This window comes from Neovison vison, chromosome 5, assembly GCF_020171115.1.
Source record: "Neovison vison isolate M4711 chromosome 5, ASM_NN_V1, whole genome shotgun sequence".
NCBI classification, from domain to species: domain Eukaryota; kingdom Metazoa; phylum Chordata; class Mammalia; order Carnivora; family Mustelidae; genus Neogale; species Neogale vison.
The window spans coordinates 47,427,183-47,449,740 of NC_058095.1; the positions used below are offsets into that span (position 1 = coordinate 47,427,183).

The 22,558-nt window shown below is 54.7% G+C and overlaps 1 protein-coding gene across 4 annotated transcripts; it reads right to left on the bottom strand.

Moving 5' to 3' along the window:
* Positions 1–13,077: 13,077 nt before the first annotated feature.
* Positions 13,078–21,879, bottom strand: CDK5RAP3 (CDK5 regulatory subunit associated protein 3). Of its 4 annotated transcripts, none has more exons than XM_044248796.1 (14): positions 21,735–21,879; positions 21,462–21,507; positions 19,117–19,248; positions 18,748–18,848; positions 18,324–18,372; positions 17,561–17,739; positions 17,341–17,477; positions 16,986–17,130; positions 16,290–16,400; positions 15,618–15,693; positions 14,925–15,013; positions 14,045–14,292; positions 13,527–13,698; positions 13,078–13,415 (listed from the first exon to the last, which is right to left on the bottom strand). In XM_044248796.1, the coding sequence occupies exons 1-14, from the start codon at positions 21,738–21,740 to the stop codon at positions 13,350–13,352; spliced, it is 1,557 nt and encodes a 518-aa protein (XP_044104731.1). In that variant the 5' UTR covers positions 21,741–21,879; the 3' UTR covers positions 13,078–13,349. The 4 variants fall into 4 exon arrangements, with proteins under 4 accessions (XP_044104731.1, XP_044104733.1, XP_044104730.1 ...); XM_044248798.1 differs by having other exon boundaries at positions 14,087–14,292; positions 21,723–21,879; XM_044248795.1 differs by having other exon boundaries at positions 21,723–21,879.
* Positions 21,880–22,558: the final 679 nt, after the last annotated feature.

The following is a 22,558-nucleotide window of genomic DNA, read 5'->3' on the forward strand; positions in this document are numbered from 1 at the left end:
TCCCCATAGGATAAAGTAGATAGTCTATGAAAAGCCACTATGTATATGGGCTCAGTGAAAACAATGACCTCTGGGGTCCCTGGATGCTCTTTGGCAAGAAACCCCATCTTGCTGATGTGTATGAAGCCAGGTGAGTGTTTTGGACCTGGTGCCCATCACTCATTGTTTTCCCTCCCAGCTGCCTGTTACAGTAGCCCAGCACTGCGGTTAGGAGCAAGGTTCCAGAGTTAAACAATGCGGGTCAAATCCTATTCCAGTCCTCCCTCCCTGTGCGAGCCCAGGTAAGTTACTCAACCTCTCTGAGCCTGATTTTCTCCCTCTGTGCAATATAACTCTAGAACCACTGGCTCACAGGAGGAGGCAATTACATGATGCTGGTCCACTGTGTGCCTGCTGTACAGGCTAGGTTCTCCTGGGAGGAGTAGGGCCTGGGTGCTCCTGGGAGAAGCAACCTCTTTGCACTATTGCATTAACTATGTGGCCTCCCATCCAGCCCCAGGCTTTTCCCAGGCCTTCTGCCTCAGGACCTCCCCTCGTTTGACCTCCAGCATGTTCATGATCACCCCCAGCCTGCTCTCCTCATTCCCAGAAAGCTGCTGAATGAATGCTGTTGCTTTGGGGGCAACCGCCCCCCTCACCGCTCCCAGAGAGGAGGCCCCACAGTGGCAAGGGTTAGTCCCTCTGGGCCTTTGAAGCCTGCAAAAGGGAGGGGTTGCCCTGTGCTCCTGACCTGGGGGGACCAGGCTCAGCCCCCCCACCTCCCACCGTGGGAGGAGAGCCAGGAACAATGGGCAGTGGAGGGCTGGTTCCAACGCTGGCCAGCTGGCAGTTAGGCGAAGGGGTGGGGCAGAGGTGGGAGCATGCCCTCCCCAAAGCCAGCAGAAAGTCCTTCAAGAGCGCTGACAGTAGCTAGGGTCCCCCCGGGGGGCCCCGGATATTGAGGGTATCCTCTGGAGAGGAAGAGAGGGTCACTATAATGTCCCCTCCTGGACAGAAGTTGTCCAGAGCCCTCCCACAGGGATTGCAGGGAGCCCCTCCTCAGTTCCAAAGGCCCCCCCTCAAAGTGTACCCCAGTGTCAGGATGGGTAAAGGAGCCAAGGAGCACTGTTCTGCCCTCCTTCCAGAGCCTGGATGGAGTGGCTCCCCCGGGTGCTGATCGCCTCCATTAGGTCCTCAATCTTGCGAGGATAATGCATGGCCCAGGCTGGGCTAGGGGAGGAGGCCCCACCGGCAGGGCGCCGGGAGGCAGGACGCAGGGGCCTGAGCAGAATACCAAGCAGCCAGCCCGGGCCTGTGTCTGCCCCTGGTGGCCAGCAAACCCAGGGTTGGGCCAGGAAAGACATGGTGGGGGGGAGGGTGGCAAACCCCCCCCCTGCCCCACCTCCTCTGTGTCCTCTTGCCAACTCCACCACCTCCCTACCGTGGTTGAACTCCCAGAGCCTGTCTCTGGGAGATCTCGCCTCCCAAGGCCGTCGTCCCTGAGTGGTGCCAGGGTCCTGGGTGGCAGGAAAAGTCTTCATCTGACCCACCCAACCAGACCCGAGTCCTGCCCAGCTCAGAGCCTCTGAGGATGACCTACAAAGACCAAAAGAAAAAAAAACCCTTCGTGGGTGTGGGAAGACTCAGAACACAAGAATGTTCTCCCTTTCATTATCTATCCACAATTGTCAAATGAAACCAACCCTGATGCGTTCTTCCAAAGTGAGTCTTGCTATGATGTGGCCATGCTTGTTGTTAAATTCAGTCCCCTTTGGGACGTTGCTGTCTTTGTGTCTTTGGCAACTCTTTTTTTTTTTTTTTTTTTTTTTTTGCAAAGTTTACAGAGCTCCCGAAGAGGGAGGGGACCCGAGACGGTTGCCCTGGCTTGGGCAGTTCTAATCTCATTTCATCCCAGCCGAACCTCTTCTTTTGCCTTCCTTCCGTTGGGAAAGCCCTTTATACTGCTGTGTGTGTGAGAGCATTGCGTGGATGACACAGCCCTTGCTCTCCTCGGGGCACATCTGGCTACCACCCCCCCCCCAACCCCACCAGGCCGGGTAGGAGCGCAGGGGTTACTACCCCTGGAAGGCAGTGTAGCCTGATGATTGTGGGCTTGGGCCCTGGATTCAGATGAATCCAAGTTGTAAACCACATCCCTGCTTCCCAGCTGTGTGGCCTCTGGCAGGCTTCTGCATTTCCAGGAGCCTGAGCTTCCTTACCTACCAAGTGGGGATTAAACTAGTATTATCATACACATCGGTTAGGAGAACTTGTTAAAAGGAGAAAAGTGTTGAGCACAGTGCCTGGCACACCATAAATACTTAAAAATGACAAAGGGGAAACGAAATCTTAAGAATCTCTATTTTGGGGGCACCTGGAGGGCTCAGTCATTAAGCGTCTGCCTTCAGCTGGGGTCATGATCCCAGGGTCCTGGGATCGAGCCCCTCACTGTGCTCCCTGCTCAGCAGGAGGCCTGCTTCTCCCTCTCCCACTCCCTCTGCTTGTGTTCCCTCTCTCACTGTCTCTCTGTCAAATACATAAATAAAATATTTTAAAAATAAATAAAAGAATCTCATTTTGTAGAAGAGGAGGCCCCAGAAGGTAAGAGATTGGGCAGGGTTATGGAACTAGAGGATATTCCAGTGCTTTCTCGACCCCCACACCCGACAGGCATCGCCCTCCCCCACCCCCACTGTTCCTTCTCACTTTCCAGTCTCATCTCCCAGCCTCACCCCCCAGAGCTGGGGTAGCAGCCGAGGCTCCAGCCTCTGAGCTCTCCGGGCATGTGAACGGCTGGTTCCTCCTTCCTGTGGGCACTGAGTGGAGATGTTTGCCGTTATGGGAGCAGCAGTCAGAATGAATCACAATTCAAAGTTCATAATTCACCAGTGATCAGATGTAAGGGAGGTGTCCAGACAGTTATATTAATAACCGTGCCATTAAAAACTCGTAAGTGATGTTCTCATAAAGCCTGTGTTGTTTGGGGGTGGTTGGCTTTGTTTATTTATTTATTTTTCCCTTCAGGAGCAAACTGGGCCACAGAGGAAAAACATTAAATTATCTCTTGAAATGATTCCGGTAATAAGTCAGGCAGGTTAGGAGAGCTCCCGCCAGACCTCCCTCGACCTTTCTGAACCCCTTTCACTTGGCCTTGTTTTATAAGAGGCCAACGACTCCCTTCTGGGTTAGCCATGTCCCTTGTTTAGAAGCTGCTGTCTATACGGGCAAAATGTGAGGTTTTTCATCAGCCAAGCAAGTAAGAGGGATCATATATTATTCCTTGCAAGAAATCAGAACGTGCCGGGTGACACAGAAAAGAGAGGGGACTTGTAGGGACAAAGGCTTTGAATATTTGACATAAGTACTGTTCTGGAAATCAGGCCCACAGAGACCCGAAGATCTCAACATCGATAATAAGCACAGCTAACGTTTATATTGCGTGAACACCGAGCCAGGTCCCCTTCTGAGCCCCTTTCGTGTGTGAACATACTGGATCTTCCTCAGAATTTGGGCAGTGGCTACTAGCTTCATGCCCACTGAAGGGAGAAGGAAAAGGGGGCGTCCCTGCCGGTCGGTGGTGAAGCCAGGATCCAGTCCCAGCCATTCTGACTTTCCTGCCTATGTTCCCACCTGCTACACTGCCTCGAGTATTCTTTGCTGGGGGTGGTGCCTTCCCCACCTTGAACTCTGAGATGGGGAGGCCCTGACCTGAGCTAAGGAGATGACACCCGGAGCCTGGTTCTCCCTCCTGCTTGAGACAGTCCGGCTATGGTATCCTGGGTACCGTAGGAGCCAGGCGCTCTGCTCAGAAACCTGTTCCCTGCTCCGTGCGTGATGGCACTTGCCGCGCTCCTCACCCGTGAGGCTAGTGCTATCTTCTGTCATTCCCACTCTGCAGATGAGCACAAGGCCCAGAGGTCTCTAGCAAGCAAGGACCCCGGTCTCACAACCAGGGCTGATTCGGCCTGCCCTGCCGCCCGCGAGCAGCTTCTCCCACTTCCCATGCCAGGATTTCTAGGATTCTAATACTCTGGGACCAGGTCTGAGCAAGCCCCGTTGCCAGGAGTTTAGCCCATTTCCAAGATGCTCAGATGTCTAGGGGGGGTCCTGGGCCAGGCGACCCAGCCCAGCCGGAGACAGGACAGACAGGAAGGCGTAGGGAGTCTTTCAATTTTACATTAAAAGAGAAGATCCCCTCCCCCTCCCCCCCCTCTTCTTCCCCTCCCACTGCCTCAGTAACCTTCCAATCACATCAGAGACCTGAGAAGGAGCCTGACCTCTGTCCTCGGGGGAGGTCAGCCGGGGTGACCCTGCTTGTGTGCAAGGTCCCGTGGGAGAGGCCCAGCTGCAGGCCCCCGAGGGCTGGAAGCACACCCGGAAACAGGCTCCGGGGTCACCGAGGGCGGCCGGTCGGAGGGAGGGGCGTCCCTGGTCCTTTGTGAGCTGATGGGCAGGGGGAGATTAGTTCCACAGGCAGCCCCTGTGTCTCCAGAGAAAGGAGCTATTGTGGAGCGACTCAAAATACAGGGCACGGCCCCTCCCACCTCCCCTTTTATCGCCATGGAGATGGGGGGGGGTTGTTAAGAGAGCAAAAGACGGAGGGAAAATTTGAGGCAGGTGAAGCCAGGGGAGGAGTGAGCCAGAGGGGGTGGCTGTGGAGGGCAGCCAGAGGGAAGGGGACAGCTCTGTGCCTTTCTCACCCGGAGGGGCTCTCAGGTTCACATCTCTCCTCCCCACATCCTGCCCGAGGGCTACTAGCGCAAAGAAGGCCTGGCCCGCTACCCGGCAGCTGGCCCTACGACCTTGGGGGTGTGAGGGGTCTGACCATCTGGGAGTAAATTGCAAGATGGCCACATGGAAAGCAGCTGGTGAACAGCTGCTAGGCCTTTTCCTGCTTCTGGACATACCGAAGGCCCCAAACCATGGACTCTCAGCGTCATGGACCCCATCTCCCAGCCTCTGCAGTAAGCCCCGCTAGACACCGATCCAGTGTCCGCCCAAGGTCCTCAGTGGCGGTGACTTTCTCGCCTGGGCCCTGTGGGCAGCTCTGGTTGTCAGAAAGGGCTTCCTTACGTTAGGTAGAAAAACCTGTCTTCCTCTTAGCTCCACACACAGGCCTAGGTCTGCTCTCCGGGATAGCACCACAAAATAAGGTAGGCTTTTAGTAAATCCTGGAGAAAGAGAAGATAACAATCGGACACTTCTGGACTTGAGGTATTTGGGAAAAGCTGCTGAGAAGTAACTTTGTTGGAAACACAGTCCATAGTTTAAAAACTGTTCCAAGCTAAGGGGAACCGCTGGCAGGGAGGCGAATCCGGCCGTTGCACACTGGGTGGATAGAAGACAGATCATCTCAAGAGGTCAAGGTCCTGGGCGTCGCCCTGATGCCAACACAAAAGGTCACGGACAGAGCCTTCAGCGCGTTTCAGCAAACTAGGCATTTGGTGACTACCCAGCCCAATGGACAGAGATGAGGGCCAGAGTCAGAGCCTGGTCTTCGGCTGTTTGGGTCTGCTCCAAGCTGGAGAAACCCCCTCCATCCAACAGGACCTTCTTAAGAAGAAAGGTCGTGGGGCGCCTGGGTGGCTCAGTGGGTTAAGCCGCTGCTTTCGGCTCAGGTCATGATCTCAGGGTCCTGGGATCGAGTCCCATATCGGGCTCTCTGCTCAGCGGGGAGCCTGCTTCCTCCTCTCTCTCTGCCTGCCTCTCTGCCTACTTGTGATCTCTGTCTGTCAAATAAATAAATAAAATCTTTAAAAAAAAAAAAAAGAAGAAGAAGAAGAAGAAGAAAGGTCGTGTGTTCTTATCAACTACACAGAAAGGAAGAGGCCTCCCTGTTTGGGGCCAGCAGTCCCCAGGCAGAAAGAGTTGTGATCCCAGAGTTTGGAGAGACCCAAGGATTCCGGACTGAACGGGGTCTTCCAATGAGCAGCCTGCACTCTGGGGAGCCCACCCGGAAGGCCTCAGGTCCGCTTCTGGCCCTCCAACAAGGCTCTTCTTACCGAAGTGGGTCGGCCCCGAGGCTTCCCGGGACAGGGAAGGCAAAAGAGGGACAGGAGGCGACCTGCACCATGGGGGGAGTACCTAGGCCTGTTTTGTTACCTTTTCCTTCCTCCCCCGACCACACCGCCTGGGAAGGCCTCGGGAGCGGGCTAGACAGGCAAACACTGAGAACAGGAGCAGGTCAAGCACACCAGGCACCAGAAAAAAAGCTGAGGCTTGGGGTCACCCTAACAAAGGCCCCAGTCCATGCTTAGGAGCGGTTGTTTCAAAATACCGGGCCTCAGCAGATGCTGAAGACGGCCTTGCGGCTGCCCGGGAGAGAACAAGACTAGTCCATGGCTGCCCGTTTGAACGGTGCCAGGGCCTCAGCTGTCAGGCAAGGCAGGCGTACCTGCTGTCGTCTCGTCCCTTCAGCACTGGGGCTCCTGCCCAAATGCTCCTGTCCAGATTGTATTTATGACTGTTTTAAGAAGGAGTGACAGAGCCTTTTAATATCCCTGACAGCCTGGGATGTTTTAATAGATGGCGGAGCTGGGCCGCAGGAGTTAAGGAAAAGGGGCCGAGTCGCTGGGCGAGCTGTCAGGCCTGGTTTCGATGACAGACCCACTGATCCACTCTCCGACAGAATAAAATACGGGGCCGCGTCTCTCCTCGGCCCCGTCAGGCTGACAGACAGTCTGTCACCGTTGTATGTCATCTTTCACCTCCTAATCACTCAGGGTTAGGGGGCCTGCATTTAATGGGGAGGCCCTGCAGGATTTCCACCCAGCCCGCCACGGGAGCATCGGGTCTCTGCTGCAGCGGCCCCCGAGTTCCAGCTGGCCTTCTCCAATGTTCTCCATTTCAAGCACAACTTTCCTACTTACCGAGTTCCGCCCCACTTGTTGCTGTTTCTTGGAGGTGATTATAGGTCTTACGGAATGGCTCAGTCATCACCTGTGAAAACAGATGGGCTGGGAGATGGAGATGGTTCCACAACAGTGTGGAAGTATTAAGGATGCCTGGGGGGGCTCAGTCTGTGGAGCGTCGGCTTTTGGCTCAGGTCGTGATCCCAGGGTCCTGGGATCAAGCCCCGCATTGGGCTCCTTGCTCAGTGCGGAGCCTGGTTCTCCCTCTGCCTGCCACTCCCCCTGCTTGTGGGCTCTCTCTGACAAATAAATAAATAAGATCTTTAAAAAAAAACAAAAAAGCAATGTGGAAGTATTTAGTGCCAATGAATTGTACACTCAAAAAGGGTTAACGTGGGCACCTGAGTGGCTCAGTGAGTTAAAGCCTCTGCCTTCAGCTCAGGTCATGATCCCAGAGTCCTGGGATCGAGCCCCACATCGGGCTCCCTGCTAGGTGGAGAGTCTGCTTCTCCCTCTGCCACTCACCCTGCTTGTGCTCTCTCTCTCTCTCTGTGTCTCTCTCTCTGTCAAATAAATAAATAAAATCTATTAAAAAAAAAGGTTAATGTGGTAAACGGAGTATTAGGAGCTGGGTCATGTTATCTAAACACACACACATACACGGAGTATTAGGAGCTGGGTCATGTTATCTAAACACACACACATACACACACACAGACAGAGTAAGAAACAAAGAGATTCTGTGGATTTCTGGACCCTTTAATTTGGGTGTCTCCCCGTGTGTGTCTATAACCTGTATAACCTGTTGTCAGACTATTCCCAGGTTCCCATGAAAACACTCTGCCCCCAACTCCTGCTTCTTTACCTCTTTCCCCATTCCCTGAGCTAATCAGCTTCAAGGTCAGTTTTGGAGTCCAACATCTAGAGGTTCCTAATACACGTGTTTCTGGGACAGGGTTTGGGGCTGGAAATGTTTGTGGCTAAAGCCTCTTTGGTCCTATCAGTGAGGCCTAAGGGATGCTCTTGCCTTTTTGGGGGGTGGGGGGTGGGGAAGAAGGGCAGGAAATCCCATGGTCACCACCTGCTCTTTCTGGAGTGGCTGAAAAACCCCCGAAGAGACCATGCAGTCCTCCCCATACATTAAGTTTATCGCCCCCCCAACCCCAGCCATTAGGGCTTCCTCCTTCCTCCGACCCCACTGACAATGCCAACCTCACCGATGGTTAAGGGGCCGCACTCATGCTCCTCCGTCCCAGTCCCTAGGGCCTCCGGAGCAGACCAGAGCCTCCCTCCACCCTCCCCCGGCCCAGGGCTCTGCGTTCGAGTCCTCTGCCAGGAGAGAGTTAAGGGCTTGGGTTTAATTTGCCCGTTAATCACAGTTAAAAGAAGTAATGAGCGTCTCCCCAAAGCCTGGGTGTTTCTCTGCAGATTAAGCAGCAATTTGCATACCCCTTTATTCATTCCCACCTTCCCCTGTGGGCGCCTTGTCCTTTCCGACACAGCCAAGCGCAGCCCGCGGCGGGAGCGCTTTGACAAATGGCTTTGCCGCACGTGGTCTGGGTGAGCGGGAGGGAGGGGCAGGCTGGGAGGGAGAGGGCAGCTCCCGACAGTAATGGATAGCTGGGCCGTTAAATAGTGCAGAACTTTTTATTAGACACACAGGAGAAGTTTAAATATTCAAACTGGTTTTCTTTGAAGCCTGGGGAATGAGAGGAGGGTGGCAGGCAGGAGAAGTAAGAGTTTACTCAGGGCCAATTTACAGGGGTGTGGGGGGCGGACTGCTCATCAGCTGAGAGGAAGGGCACCTGGAGGACAGGCGGGTGTATGGTCAGTTGGTACCCCGGCTTCCACAGTCCTGCAGCGGGCCTGACACCCTCCTGACACCCCCTCCTGCTGGGCTCTAGGATCTGCCAGGCAGGACGGCCACAGGGGGCCTGATCCCGCCGTGGGCCTGATCCCACAGTGGGCAGAGCAGCTTGCTCCGAGCCTGGCCTCTGAGTGGCCTTCAGTAGTGGGAGCTGACCTTGGCTTCAGAGCAGACCGGGGTCTGGGAAGCAACGGTGTCTGCAGGAGGATGGGTCCACAGCCCTCTGACTAAGCAGGGAGCCCAGGAGAAGCTCAGGGCAGGTGCTCTCCCTGGAAAGTGTGTAAGAGGGATTTAAGTTTGACCGCCAGCCCATTTAAAAAGCCTACTTAAACCTAATTTTCTTCCCAACTTCTAGTGTTTTGTGGGACTCTTCCTTTTTGCTAACCCGTGAGCCCCAGGACTGTAATATTTTAGAGGTCAAAGTCGCTTTAGAGATCACCGAGGCAATTGAAGTTCGGAGAAGTTAATTTTGGGATTCCAAAGGGGACACAGAAGTGAGCAAGACCTGGTCCGTATCCTCAGGCAGCTCAGTCTGGAGCGCAGCTGCAGGACCGCACTGTGACCCTGTGACAGGGGAGGGGCGTCTCCGCACGGCTTCAGGGATGCTGAGGAGCGGGTCCTTCTGTTGAGGCCCGGAAATGACCGCAGAGATGTATTTGGGCCCATCTGAGCAGGGGCAGGAAGCCTAAGAGGGAACCAAGAAGAGGATAGGGGACCCATGTGGGTTTGGTGTCGTGCGTGGATGCCCAGGCTGGAAAGGATGGAGATCTGGTTACGGAGGGCTGGCCTCTTACTCCAGGAGCTTAGGGAGCTAAGGGGGCAGGGGAATGAATGATGAGGAGGACAAAGCAAGGGCTGGGGGGAGCCTGCTGGTGGACAGAGGTAGGAAATATCAGAGAGGCATGAGGAGTGGAATGGAGAAGACAATGGGTTTGGTTCAGGACATCTGGGACACACAGAGCCAGGACCCAAACACAAGTTTCGTTTATTTATTTATTTATTTATTTATTTATTTATTTATTTGAGAGAGAGAGACAGTGAGAGAGAGCATGAGCGAGGAGAAGGTCAGAGGGAGAAGCAGACTCCCCATGGAGCTGGGAGCCTAATGCGGGACTCGATCCCGGGACTCCAGGATCATGACCTGAGCTGAAGGCAGTCGTCCAACCAACTGAGCCACCCAGGCGCCCCCCCAAACACAAGTTTCTGACTTCAGTCCCAGTGATTTCCGGTCCATTCCCTCTCATAACAGCTAACATCAGGATTTGACTGGGCCGGGGACCATCTGGGTGCTGTACACAGTGGCCACGGCTCCCTACCCTGAGCCTCGTAGTATCTCTGTCCTCATCTTACAGGTGAAGGAAATGAGGCACAGAGACGTCCAGGGACTTGGCCAAGATCACATGGTGGCAAGAACAGAGCCAGAAATTGACCCAGGCCGTCCAGATCTTTGCTGGCTTCCTTCCTAACCTACTACCGTGATCGGATTGTGTGTGTGTGTGTGTGTACTGGAGTGCAGACAGAATGGGCAGCAATTAAAAGAAATAAAGAAATAAAGATTAGTGATAGGACAAGCAGGTGCTGATGAGGAGTCAGGGAAGAGCCACAGGCCCTGTGTTTCTAGCAGGGAAACCAAAGCAATGTCTGGGAATTAACGAGGGAGAGAGAATGGGGAGTGGGGAGGCACACAGGGGAGAGGGGGCAGGACTGTGTGGGCCCGGTCACAATTAGCTCCCACTCCTAGAGGCCTGGGATGTGCTCTCCTTTGGTCCCCAGCTCTAGACTAGATCTCCGAAGCAGGTAATTCTTCCACTGGGTGAGATCTCCCGTCTCGATGACACAGATAATCCCTGCCCACGCCGGCCAGGGGGAACTAGTTCTAGAATCGTAGGACCCCCATCTCCTCGGCAAGCCCTCAGTGGGCGGCCAGAAGCCAGAGGGACAGTGGTCAGCACTCCATGTAACTCATGGTCATGGCCAGCCGTCAGGGGCTGTGGAGCCAAGGGATCCTACTTCTGTTGATGACAAGAAGAGCCGCACTTTGAGAGGCCTTGGGGGTCTGCATGGGAAGAAAGCCTTCACGTGAGCAGAGAGATGGTGAGGGGGCTTGGGCAGCTGGAGTTAGCAGCGGGGCGGGGGAGGGTCTGGAAAAACGGACCCGGTCTCTTTGTCCGAACCAGGGTGACCAGTCAGGTGAGTGGTGAGAGCCTGAAATGTTCTCTGGAAAAAGGTGGCCTAAAAGTGAACGTGAGAGTCGGGTGCGCTCTTGGCAAAACAAGCCACATCGAACCAAGGGTGAATCTCAGCCCACCTCCTCCCACTGTCACAGAACACTATTCTGCAGCCCCAGAAACCTGATGGCTCAGGACTTGGTCTTCAAGCTCCACAAAGAGCCTCTCGCCGTTCCCTTCCAGGTAGGCAAGTCAGACCGGGATGAAGGGTCCTTAACCACTGCTTCCCAAACCCAAACTAAGAGCTCCCGTTTGTCCAGGAGTGCGGACTCTGGGCTGGGCACCATTCCGAGACCTCTGTGTTCGTTCATCCTCACAACGGATTCTGTCAGGCCATCCAGAGAACGGCAAGCGGGACCCTAACTGCAGTCAGAGCGACACGAGGGGAAATCTGGGAGCCCATCTGAGAGACACAGTGCTGCCCTCCCATAGGGTCCAAGCGACAGGGTTGGCGGGGAAGGGATCTTCAGCGTCTCGGCATGGTCGAGAAAGTGGGCCCCGGGAAGTGAAGGCCAGGCTGAAGGCAACTGCAGCTCAAGGTTCTGGACAATGAGCCTCATGTTACGGGGTGAAGGCTTTTAGGAAACAATGGTCATCAGGGTAGGGTAGGCCTTCGTTTTACCACGTAAGCAGTGGACCAGGCCTAATCCCTCGTTCCTCGGAGAGAGAACAGTCCCCTAACCGCAACACTTAGCAACGTGCCCCAAACCTGAGAAAACCCTCTGAACCCACACCCCCTCCTGCGAAGATGGCCAAACCTTGGTCTGTAGGACTTCCTGCCCTCACTCCGGGCAGGGCAGAGCGGGCAGGAGTGCGGCTCCTCTGGAAGGGCAAGGAGTGGGAACTTTGAGGCCTGAACCCAGCCAGCCATGGTCACACGGTCCACAGGGCTTTCCCCCAGCTCGGCGCCTGGAAGCATCCGTCTGTGTAGCAGCTGGCAACTGGACGGGGACCCAGAGCAGGTGAGGGTAGCCGGCCTCAGTGAGCTGACGGCTGCTGCGAGAAGCAGGCCGGGAGGCCAGTGGGGCCATCAGCTGAGCTGGTGGGGCGAGAGGGAGCAGCCGTCCTCTCAGAGGGACAGGGACTAAGAGACGCGGACGGTTCCCGAGGCCACGCGGCTTCAAGGCAATGGAGGGCCGGCTGCAGCCCACCCGGTCCCCTTTACGTCCTTCGATGCTAAGGACAGTTTTACCTCGACATTCTGCACCCATGTTTCTCCTTTTCCAATTCCTAGACTAATTTCAGCCCCCAATACCTCCAAAAGGAGGTGAACAGGCAAAGATTGGGGGGAAGCGATGGGCTGACATTAATTGATAGGAGCGGCTCCGAGCAGTTCATGCTGCCTTATCTCTCTCTCCTCCGGATAGCGTGTGTCCGCCGGAGTCCGCGGGGTCGGTGATTAATAGGGGCGATCACTCACTGTCCGGGACGGCTGAAAGGCAGCAGGGAGGGGGCGGCCCTCCCCAGAACTGAGATAACAAGCAGCAGGAATAATGAGTGGTGTCACTCCACTTTTCATTTTGATGGAAAGTCATTACGGGAGTCAACGCCAGCGACAAAGAACCATGAATCAACTGCTCTGCTATGAAATTAAAATCGAATTGCCGGCCACCCCCAGCCCCTACCTTCCTGGGAAATGGGGATGGGTAGGTGGCTTGGGAGAGGGGTGCTGTCCTGGGCAGGGCTCTGCCCAATCACCACGCAGGCAGTTATGGGTAGCGAGTGGACAGGCGGCTGGTGAAGGTGACAACTCCTGTCTCCACCTTGTTTATCAGACCCTTCCTCCCCAAACCACATTTTCCCTCTGCCTGGAGGTAAGCTGTGATTAAAAGGAAAATACAGCTTTGCAGGCTCCAACAAGGCTGCCACTTGACGGGTCCCCTTGGGCTTCTGGCCTGAGTGGGGCTGTCTTGCCTGGCCATGGAGAGAAAGGGGCCCAGCCGTCTCAGCTACCCCAGCCCCCCTGCTGAGCCACTTTAGATACTCAACTGGGGCCCTTCCTGTCACCAGAAGGCAAGGGAGACGTCCTGACCCTGGGGCTCCATAGGTAAAGCCAATGGCCTTGGGAGCCCACTGGATCACGGACCCCTGGCAAACAGGCGTACAGCCCTGACTCAAGGCCCTGAGCAGCAGAAACTGTCAGCAGTGAAGCAAGAGTCTCTTCCTTTTTTATTGAGTCCAGCTAGATGATGAGCGGGCCCGAAACTATGGTTCCAGGCTGACGGGCCACAGGGCATCAAGACAGCTCCTTGCCAGACAGTGCAGTGGGTGTCAAGGTCACCATCTAGGGATGGCTCCCTCCTGTGGCTTCCTGGCCTCCAGTCGCCTGGTCTCTGGCCAGGAAGGGCCCTGTCCCATCGGCCCTGGCTTCCCACCCTCCTTCCTGAAGGCTGGGAAGATGGGCCAGTAGAAATGTCGAGAATGTCACAGAGAGGTTCCCATCAGGTTCACGGGGCGCCCATTGTATCTCTTGGAAATGTCAGCTTCAATCTGAAAGACAGGGACACCCCATGTGCAGGACGCAAAGGCAAAGGGGCCTCCTTCTGTAGAGATGGGGTGGGAGGGTCCTCCCCCTCGGCAGGTTTGGCCTCCCCATCTCACCAGCTTCTGCAGCTCCCTGGTCTTCTCCAGCAGCAGGTCTAGCTTGGGCTCCAGGGCCGCCTGCTCCTGAAGTGCTTCCTGCTGCTTCTGCACCATCAGCTCCTTCTTCAAAGCCAGCAACTGGGACTGCTTCAGCTTCTGCTGCAGAAACTCAGTCACACGGTCCACATACCTGCGCAGGGCACCCAGGTAAGTGACTGGTGCAGCGGAGGAACCTGGGCAGCCCCGCTCAGCTGCTGGGAAAGGGGAGGCTGAGGAAACCAGATCCTAACGGGCCTCTCAGCCCCCACACCCTTCGCTCCCTCTCTGCAAGGCATGTGGCCCGCAGGTCTCCTGTCCTATTTGGGAAGCAGAGAAGCAGAGCCTGCCCGCACACCTCAGACCACCTCGTCCTGCCCCAAGAGAACCCTTGATCCCAACTGTGACAGAGATGCTAGGGGAGGCAGAGAAGAGCTCTGAGGGGTTATGGAGAAGGGGAACACAAGGAGTCAGGGCTGCTCAAGATGGCGGCACCCCACCTCATGCTCCCGAACGGCCCATCATCGCTGGGAAAGCCAGACCTTGGTGAAGCCAGGATCATAAACAGGTGTTGCATTCGAAGACTGGTGAGCCGGCCGATCAGATCCTGCAGCGCTGACACCATGGTAAGCATCTTATCTTTGGTCTGGCCCTGTAAGATGGCGGGAGCCAGCTGGAACTGGCTCATGGACAAGATGTCCGCCTCCTCACTCATCTCCACGGCTCTCTGGGACAAGAAGATCTCAAGCTGAGGGCAGAAAAGGATCTGGTTGAAACCCAAGAAGAGAATTCAGAGCCTGAGCCCTCAGACTGCTCCAAATATAAGAATGAGATGGGAGGGTTGGATGCCGGGTGATGAGAGATTATTTCCTCTGAATACTTTTACTGCTAGACTTACCAACTACAACATGAGAACCCAAGGCAGCCTCCACTGCCACCCTTCCATCCCCTTCCAGCCCATCAGCCTCCCACCTCCAGCCCTGATACCTCTCCTTCCTCTCTGCGTGCGGCTCAGATAAACTAAGAGCACAGAAACTTGATGGGTTCTCTCTGCCCCAGTGAAGGTGTTTTCTCTCTGTGAGAGGAATAATTCAGCAAACAGGAACCCATGTCTGAGCTGGATCCCTGGATTAAGAAAGGGCTAGAAGAATCTGGGAACCAGCCACACATCTTGTCACTCTTATTCTACCAGAGAAACGTGATCCCTTTGTCCTCCTCTGCTCTGCAGGCTAAGAGGGGCTTCCCTGGGCAGAGAGAGAAAGAACAGGAGAGGACTACGAATTCCACTCCATGACGCCCTCACCAGCCAGCAGGGCCCTGGGAAGGGAACAGACGGAGATGAACACAAACGGGAAGCCCTCTCCCAGAGGATGAAGGTACCTCCATGAGCTCATCAATGAACTGATTCCGGGTCTCAGGGTATTCAAGAAGTGTTAGAGCATCTGGGCCCCTAGCAACACCTTCTGGAGCTGCCGGGAAGAGAGACGGAGATGTGATAAGGTTGCTGGGGACCAGAAAAAAAGAACCTCAAGTTTGAGAGGTTCTGATGGGTTCATCTGGACACAAACCCAATGCACTAAAGCTACCTGCTGTCTCATCCCAGAGGGCCAGGGGGGAAGGGTTACCCTTTCCCATAGGTCCAGCCTGAATCAGACACTAGGACCAAAGGCCAGTCTGGGAGGACCACTGAGCTGGCTTCGAGGCCTGGAGAGGTCCCCTCTGCTCCAGCAGGCCACAAAGTGTCATCCTGCACCGCCCTCTAGTGGCTCAGATCACTGCTACAGCCTCTTCGCTGTTGGGCACAGGTGTCCAGTCAGACCTCCACGACCACTGGCCCTCCTGGACCCTCCCACCAGAAAAGATGACCCGTTTTTGCTATCTCAAAAGTTGTGAGCTTCTAGACATGATTTTAAGAACTTCTCTCCATCTCCCTACTCTCACACCATGATCATGATTTTGAGAAAACAGCTGGATGTGTGAGCAGCCCAATCTTGGCAATGCACTGTTTATTTCTGGAGACATGGGGACCTCTGAGCACCCACTTGGGCCAGGACTCCAGGGACGTGCGCTCACCCTGGGTTCCGGCTTCCAGCACCGTGATCTGCAAAGCGGCGTCGTCTCCCCAGTCTATCCCATCACCCCCAGCTTCCTGAGTGGAAAGCAAAGAACCCCAGCAGGGTTTCAAGAATCTTCCCCATCAAAGGCAGCCAGAATAAACCAAAGCCCTAGGTAAGTTCAATGCCTGCACATTTCTTTTTTTTAAAGATTTTATTTATTTATTTGACAGAGAGAAATCACAAGTAGACGGAGAGGCAGGCAGAGAGAGAGAGAGAAGCAGCCTCCCTGCCGAGCAGAGAGCCCGATGCGGGACTCGATCCCAGGACCCTGAGATCATGACCTGAGCCGAAGGCAGCGGCTTAACCCACTGAGCCACCCAGGCGCCCCGTTTGCCTGCACATTTCAACTGCGTGACGGACATGCCACCCTGAGGTCGGCGGCAAATATGCTACCCTCATCCCTGCTTGGAGAGTTACCACTGGCCTTTCCCCTCACACCTTGCCCCCAGATACCAGGAAGAAAAGGGGCCAGACCTCTGATACATCCCTGTGGGAGCTCTGTCTCCCCTTGGTCTTCACCTCATCTGAGGGCTATGGACTTTGAGTCACGTCTTTAAAGACAGATACCACTTCTCTCACCCCCAAACCAGAGATCACAGAAAGTCCTCAGAGAGGAAGGCTTCCTAACCTTTGAGTCTGATTCCAGGGAGATGCCCCAGTCAATTTCAGCAGCCTGGGCAGAGATGCCAGAGTCAGTCCCTTCAGAAGCCACCGCTACTCCAAAGTCACCCCAGTCGATCTAGAAGGGAAAAAAAGTGTTAGCACCCAGAAAGTGGGTGAAAGAAAAGAGGCATGCCTCCCCAGAGGCCTCAGGCGTCCCTCTAGGGGGCATCGGCACACCGTGTCAGGGGTACCCCAAAAGACAGCCCATCTTCAGAGAGTTCACAGAACTTCAGGATTCCTTTTTTTTTTTTTTTTTTTAAAGATTTTATTTATTTGTCAGAGACAGAGGGAGAGAGAGTGAGCGAGCACAGCCAGACAGAGAGGCAGGCAGAGGCAGAGGGAGAAGCAGGCTCCCTGCCGAGCAAGGAGCCTGATGTGGGACTCGATCCCAGGACCTTGGGATCATGACCTGAGCCGAAGGCAGCTGCTTAACCAACTGAGCCACCCAGGCGTCCCAGAACTTCAGGATTCCTAGTTCAAAGCCAAGCTCTTCCATACTCTGGGCTCCAGAAAGTTGGAAAAAAGGAGAACCCTTTGGGCCCTTCTAGCTCTGGGCTCTCTCACCAGAATCCCTCTTTCTTCCTTCTGGGGTTCTGCACTTAGACGGAGGGGGAGTGGGGTGCAGGGGCCAAGGCAGCAGCTCTCGCCAGGCTTGTCTTACCGCGTCTTCTTCCACCGGCTCAGGCGGCTCCTCGAGGTGCGGCCGCTCGACCACGGAGGGCTCAGTCCCTGTCCTCCACTCGTACACCGTGGAGTTCCCCCGCCTCTGCACGTAGCGCAGCATGGGCAACACCTGCTCCTCGGGGCTGCAACAGAGCGGCCGACTGAGCCTCCCGCTGGGCCCGCGGGAAGCCCATGCCAGGCTCCCCTTCGGACAGATGCTGAAGCTCCCGCAGGTGCACACATGTGAACTCAAACTCAAATGGGATGTGGGAAAAACACAAGCACAGAAGACAGAACACAGGAACACAGGTCAGCTGTCCCCTCCCCGCTGGAGAGACACTGAGGTCCCTTACCTTTCACACACAAAGCCCACGCAGGCCTGGTACAGGTCAATGGCTTCACCCAGGGCCTGAGCCCCCGCCCCGATCTCGGCCAGCTGATTCGGCAGCTCCTTCACTAGGGCCAGCAGTTCTCTTCGGATGTTGTCTCCCTGGCGAAGGGGAGAAGAGGTGGCCTGAGACAAGTCGGGTGGGAGGCAGAGAAGCTGGGCTTGGGGCCCCCCACGAGGCTCACCGCGACGCCGTACTGCTTGCACGAGTGATAGAACTGCTCCCGCATCTCGGCCGCCCCCGCCTGGCCCTCCTCCTCCTTGCGGCTGTACTCTTGCTGCAGCTGCTGGCACCTGGCGATCTGCTTCTTCAGCGAGGGGATCTCATAGCTGACATTCCGAACCAGGAGGCTGGAGAGTTCCACTGAGGAGGGCCCAGGAAATTCACCCCAGACGCCCAGGCCTCGAGGCAAGCACGCCCCGGGACACGCTTGGCCTCCCAGCTTCTCCCCTCCTGGCCAGGGCACCACACACAGGCATTTAACCTCTCTGATCCAGTCCTCCTCTCTAACACTGGGGTAAAAATATTTACCATGAGGATTAAGAGAGAATGCACATAAAACATGAATAGAATTTTTTGCGTTTAGTAGATGCTTGGTAAGTATGAACTATTATTATTAGGACTTTTAGGAAACATCCCAACGTACAACGCACCCTGTAATTACTCTCTCCGGCACCCGATGTGGACCCCGGGTGACCCATGCCTCTTCTGCAGACAGAATCAGTCACCAAGAGGTTGGCGGGGGAGGACCAAAACACATGCCTACTACCTGCCTGGTCTTCCTCCTCCTCCCAACACCCTTTGGGGAATTACTTTGCCAACCTGGCAAACATTTATACCCCAGCCTCTTTCCCCACATGCACTGTGCTTCCTGGAAGCCTAGTGTCTCAGTACTTGGGGAGTGGGCTGCCCCTGGATGCCGGGCCTCCCAGGCTGGGCAACTTTACCTAGGTAGGTGTTGTCCTTTTCATACAGGGCTACGATCTCCTGCCAGTCCTGGGTAAGGACAGAAACGGAAGTGAGGGGGAGTAGCGCTCGGCAACCACATCTTAGCTCAAGCCACAAACAGGGGAAGCTCCCCCAGCCTTCACATCACATGAGACCCAGAGCCCTTGTCCTCCTTCATTGCACTGGCTGGACCACCCACGTCATTTTAAGAATATGGCACAAAGGAGCGCTCCCCAAAGTAGCAGGCCTGAAAATGTAAACCCAGGGGTAGGGTCTATTTTTGCTCTAAACTTTGAGGATGGTGAGAAAGTTCAGGAAATAGTCTACGTAAGCCTCTGCAGTGGACCCTGAATGAGACTAGAGCCTCAGACCCTGGAGACAGGATGTTTCCAGGTGTAACTCACCAGCTTGACCCACACTTGCCTTCATTCGCTGTGAAGAATACCGGCCAAAAATATTTTTTGTGGAAGCTTCAGTGCCTTTGAGAAGGTCCACAATCCTCAGGCAGTGGAAGTAGTGTATGTCTGGAAAGGAAGGAAGAGCAAAGACTTTGGGAATTATAGTATCTTCCCCACCTACCCTGGGCACGTGGCTGACTGGTGAACAGGTGGAGAATTTTAGCGTGTACAGCTCTCCCCTTCAGCGTGCTGTGCTGGAAGAAGCCAGCCTCTGTACCCCCAAGAGAAATCTCTAGGGGTCAGCCCTACGGCTAAACAACAAGGGAGCAGCTCGGCTGATATACGGGGCTTCAGGGAAGAGGGGGCTCCAGCAGGGTAGCCCAGGGGCACTCACAGGATCCAGAGAGCAGCTGGGCGATCTCTTCGCTCTCTGGCATGTCCTGGATGGCAGCATTGATCTTCTCTCGGATGCTCAACACCAGATTCTGCCATTTTAGACTGCAGTGTCTTCTGTCGACCAGCCAGTCTATGTGAGAAACCCCCAAATCATAGCATTTCCATTCACACAGCTGGAAGTCCATCACTAACTCAAGGGAAATGGGCTAAGACACTGGCTGAAAGCTGTACGCCTATTGGTTAAGGTGTGGGGATTATGGGAATAAAGAGAGGCTCAAAGGGACCCTTGGGGTTAAACGGACTCCGTCACAGAGTTTGACTTTTACAGAGCAACTGCTTCTGCACAGGGATAACGAAAAAATTTATTTTTTTTAAAGATTTTTTTTTAAATTTTTATTTATTTGACAGAGATCACAAGTAGGCAGAGAGGCAGGCAGAGAGAAAAAGGGGGAAGCAGGCTGCCTGCCAAGCAGAAAGCCCGATGCGGGGCTTGATCCCAGGACCTTGGGATCATGACCTAAGCCGAAGGCAGAGGCCTAACCCACTGAGCCACCCAGGCGCCCCTAACGAAAAACTTTAAATTTGGTCCTGACATCAAAGCGCCACTTTTGACCACTCTAAATTCTCCATAATATTTTTGCTTCCATGGGTAATTATATCTTTCGTACTGAGAGAGGATGCTTTTCAACTTCCACTTCCTCGGGGCTAGGATTAACCAGGACAATGGAAAATACAAGATGATTATGCCAAGTACCAGATGAATGAACAACGGCAAAGCCCCTAATCCCCACAGCGCCCTAAGGACGAGATACCACTCTACGACTCTCAACAGTGAAGTACCACCTACCACGAGAATACCAGTGCGACTGACCTCCTGGTCTCTGGGCCCAGATCTGTTTGTAGCAGAGGGTGTGGGCGGATGAGAGCCGTGCACATTTCCTCAGTAGGAAGGAGCTAAGAGCTAGGCTTTGTGCTCAGATGGTCCTACCTTCTAATTATCAACTTTTAAAAAAGATTTATTTGTGGGGTGGGGTGAGGAAGAGGATGCGAATATGGGTGGGGGGCAGAGGGAGAGAACTTCAAGCAGACTCCTCACTGAGCACAGAGCCCATCGTGGGGCTCAATCCCACAACCCTGAGATCATGACCCCGAATCCAAATCAAGAGTTGGACCTTTAACCAACTGAGCCACCCAGGTGCCCCAAATTATCAACTTTCTTAAGCAAGTCTCTCAGCCATACCATGCATCAGTTTCCCCACATATATAATGGGGATAATAAGATACTGAATTGAAGAGGGAATGAAGGTAAAACATGGAGCACTGTTGTCTGGCACATGGCAAAGATTCCATAAATACTAGTAAAAATCTTCGTTTTTACAATGTCAAGTGCCCAAAACAACACCTGGGAGACCAAACACTAACAAATGGTATGGTCCTTTCCATAACCAATGAGCAGCTCATACACCTGGACTGCGCCTGTGCTGAAAAACTGGGACAATCTGCAATGACAATGAAGAAGCTCCATTTAGTGGCCACTGCACAGGACTGGCTATATGGCCCAGAGTGGTGAATTCAGAACCTTGTCCTTGTTAATTCACCTGCCACCTGGTCAAACACAGGGGTCCCACTGTAGTTACCAGTAACACTCCCTCTGCTGTATTCCTTTAAAATCTTCAGAAAGAAAAGTTCTGTATATGTCCTAGAACTAAAAAGGGATGAGGTAGTCAAACAGATGTCATCTTAACGACAAAACTGGCATCAAGTTGATCAGTGCAACAAGCATTTCTAAATAAACTAGTTGTCCACTTGACCTGGAAGGGTCATGATGAAGAGGTCCTTGCCTGGCTCTGAACTGAGGAGGTATTTAGATCAGATACAGACAGCAGGGAGATGGCCTGGCCACTCATTCCCAACTGGGCCTATGTCCCTCTTCCTCTTAAAATCAAAGGAAGATGGAAGGTTTTCAAAAGAAAGGAGGGGAAGGTTTTTTTTTCCATACAAAAAGGGTAGACACTGGAACCTGACTCAAGCTCCAATTTCCTATCCGCCACTTAGTAGCTGCCCATCTTTAAAATAAGCCATCACTCTGCAGCTGAATGACTTGACAACATGTGCCACGAATGTTATATACAGTCAAGGACGCAGGTCAAGTACAGACTCTATGTATAGTTCCTTCCTGCTCCTTCAAGCGTGGCAGGTAACCACGGCTGGGAGCATAGGTCAAGGTGAATGGTCAGCACCTCAACAGGGGCCTTGGGGTGTCAGGGCTCCCAGCTGTTGGTGACAGAGGGCAAAGGGCAGGTCCTCCCCCGACAGCTGGGAGCGCGGGGCGTCCCCTCCTACCGAGCAGCTTGCTGGTCTGGATATCGATGGGCACATGCTGATGGTCCTGGAGAGAAACACGGCGGGGAACGGGGCGTGAGCGCGGGAAGGGGGCGTGCCACCCGCGCGCTCATTTCAGGGGCTCAACCGCCACCCTGTGGGGCCAGAATGATGGGCCGGAGAGATGGCCGCGCCCGGGAGGGAGGCCGGGGATGCGGGCGAAGAACCGACGGGCTGAATCAGTCCAGGGACCCCCGACTAATCCCCCATTTCCCCCAGCACCTGTCCCCACACCTGCATCTTTCCTCCACTTCCGCTTCCGGCCGGCGACTCAGGCCCGCCCCACCTACAACCAATCCGGCGCTGGTCTGGTTGAGCCTCAGTTTAGGCACGAAGCGGTCTCCTCCGGCCACGTCGCCACCTTCCTCCGAGCCAATCGGGATACGCGCTCCACCCCTGGCCTCAAGCCCCACCCACCGCGGGGCTCCGAATGGCTCAGCCCGGGAGGGGCGGGAAAATGGGAGACAGCCAATGGGAGACGCGAGGCGGGCTCAGGGCCGAAGAGGGGCGGGGGCGCAGAGAAAAGGCTGCAGGGGCGGCGAGGTGGCGCTTGGCGGCGTCCGAGAGCTGGTCACTGCCGCGTCCGGCCAGGTGGGCGCGGAGCCTTCGGTGCAGGGATCACCGGTCTCGCAGAGAGGGTCCTAGAGCCGACTCTGGCCACCTGGAGGCCGTTGGAAATGCCTCCTTCTGGCCTTGCCTCACTTTACCGTCTGTCGTAGTTTGTAGGTCTCTTGTGGTACTTGTCTCACTTTGCCTTCCCGTTCAGTTTATCTGATAGACGTGTGTTGAGCACCTGCTCCGTGGTGGGTGATTAGGGAAGGAGAAGGAGGCATCCCAAAGATAACCCCTAAATTGAACCTCAAAGGAAGAGCTGCAGAAAAAGGGGTATGCGGGGGAAGGGTGTCCCAGGTGGAGGAAACTACACAAAGCTTTGGAGGCCACAAACAGCAAGAGGGGTGCAAGGAACAGGCAGCCAGGACTGGAAACGTAATTGGTGGGGCCCCGCGCAAAATAAGTGCAGGGCCCCTTTTTTAATTTTATTTATTATTTTTTTTTAA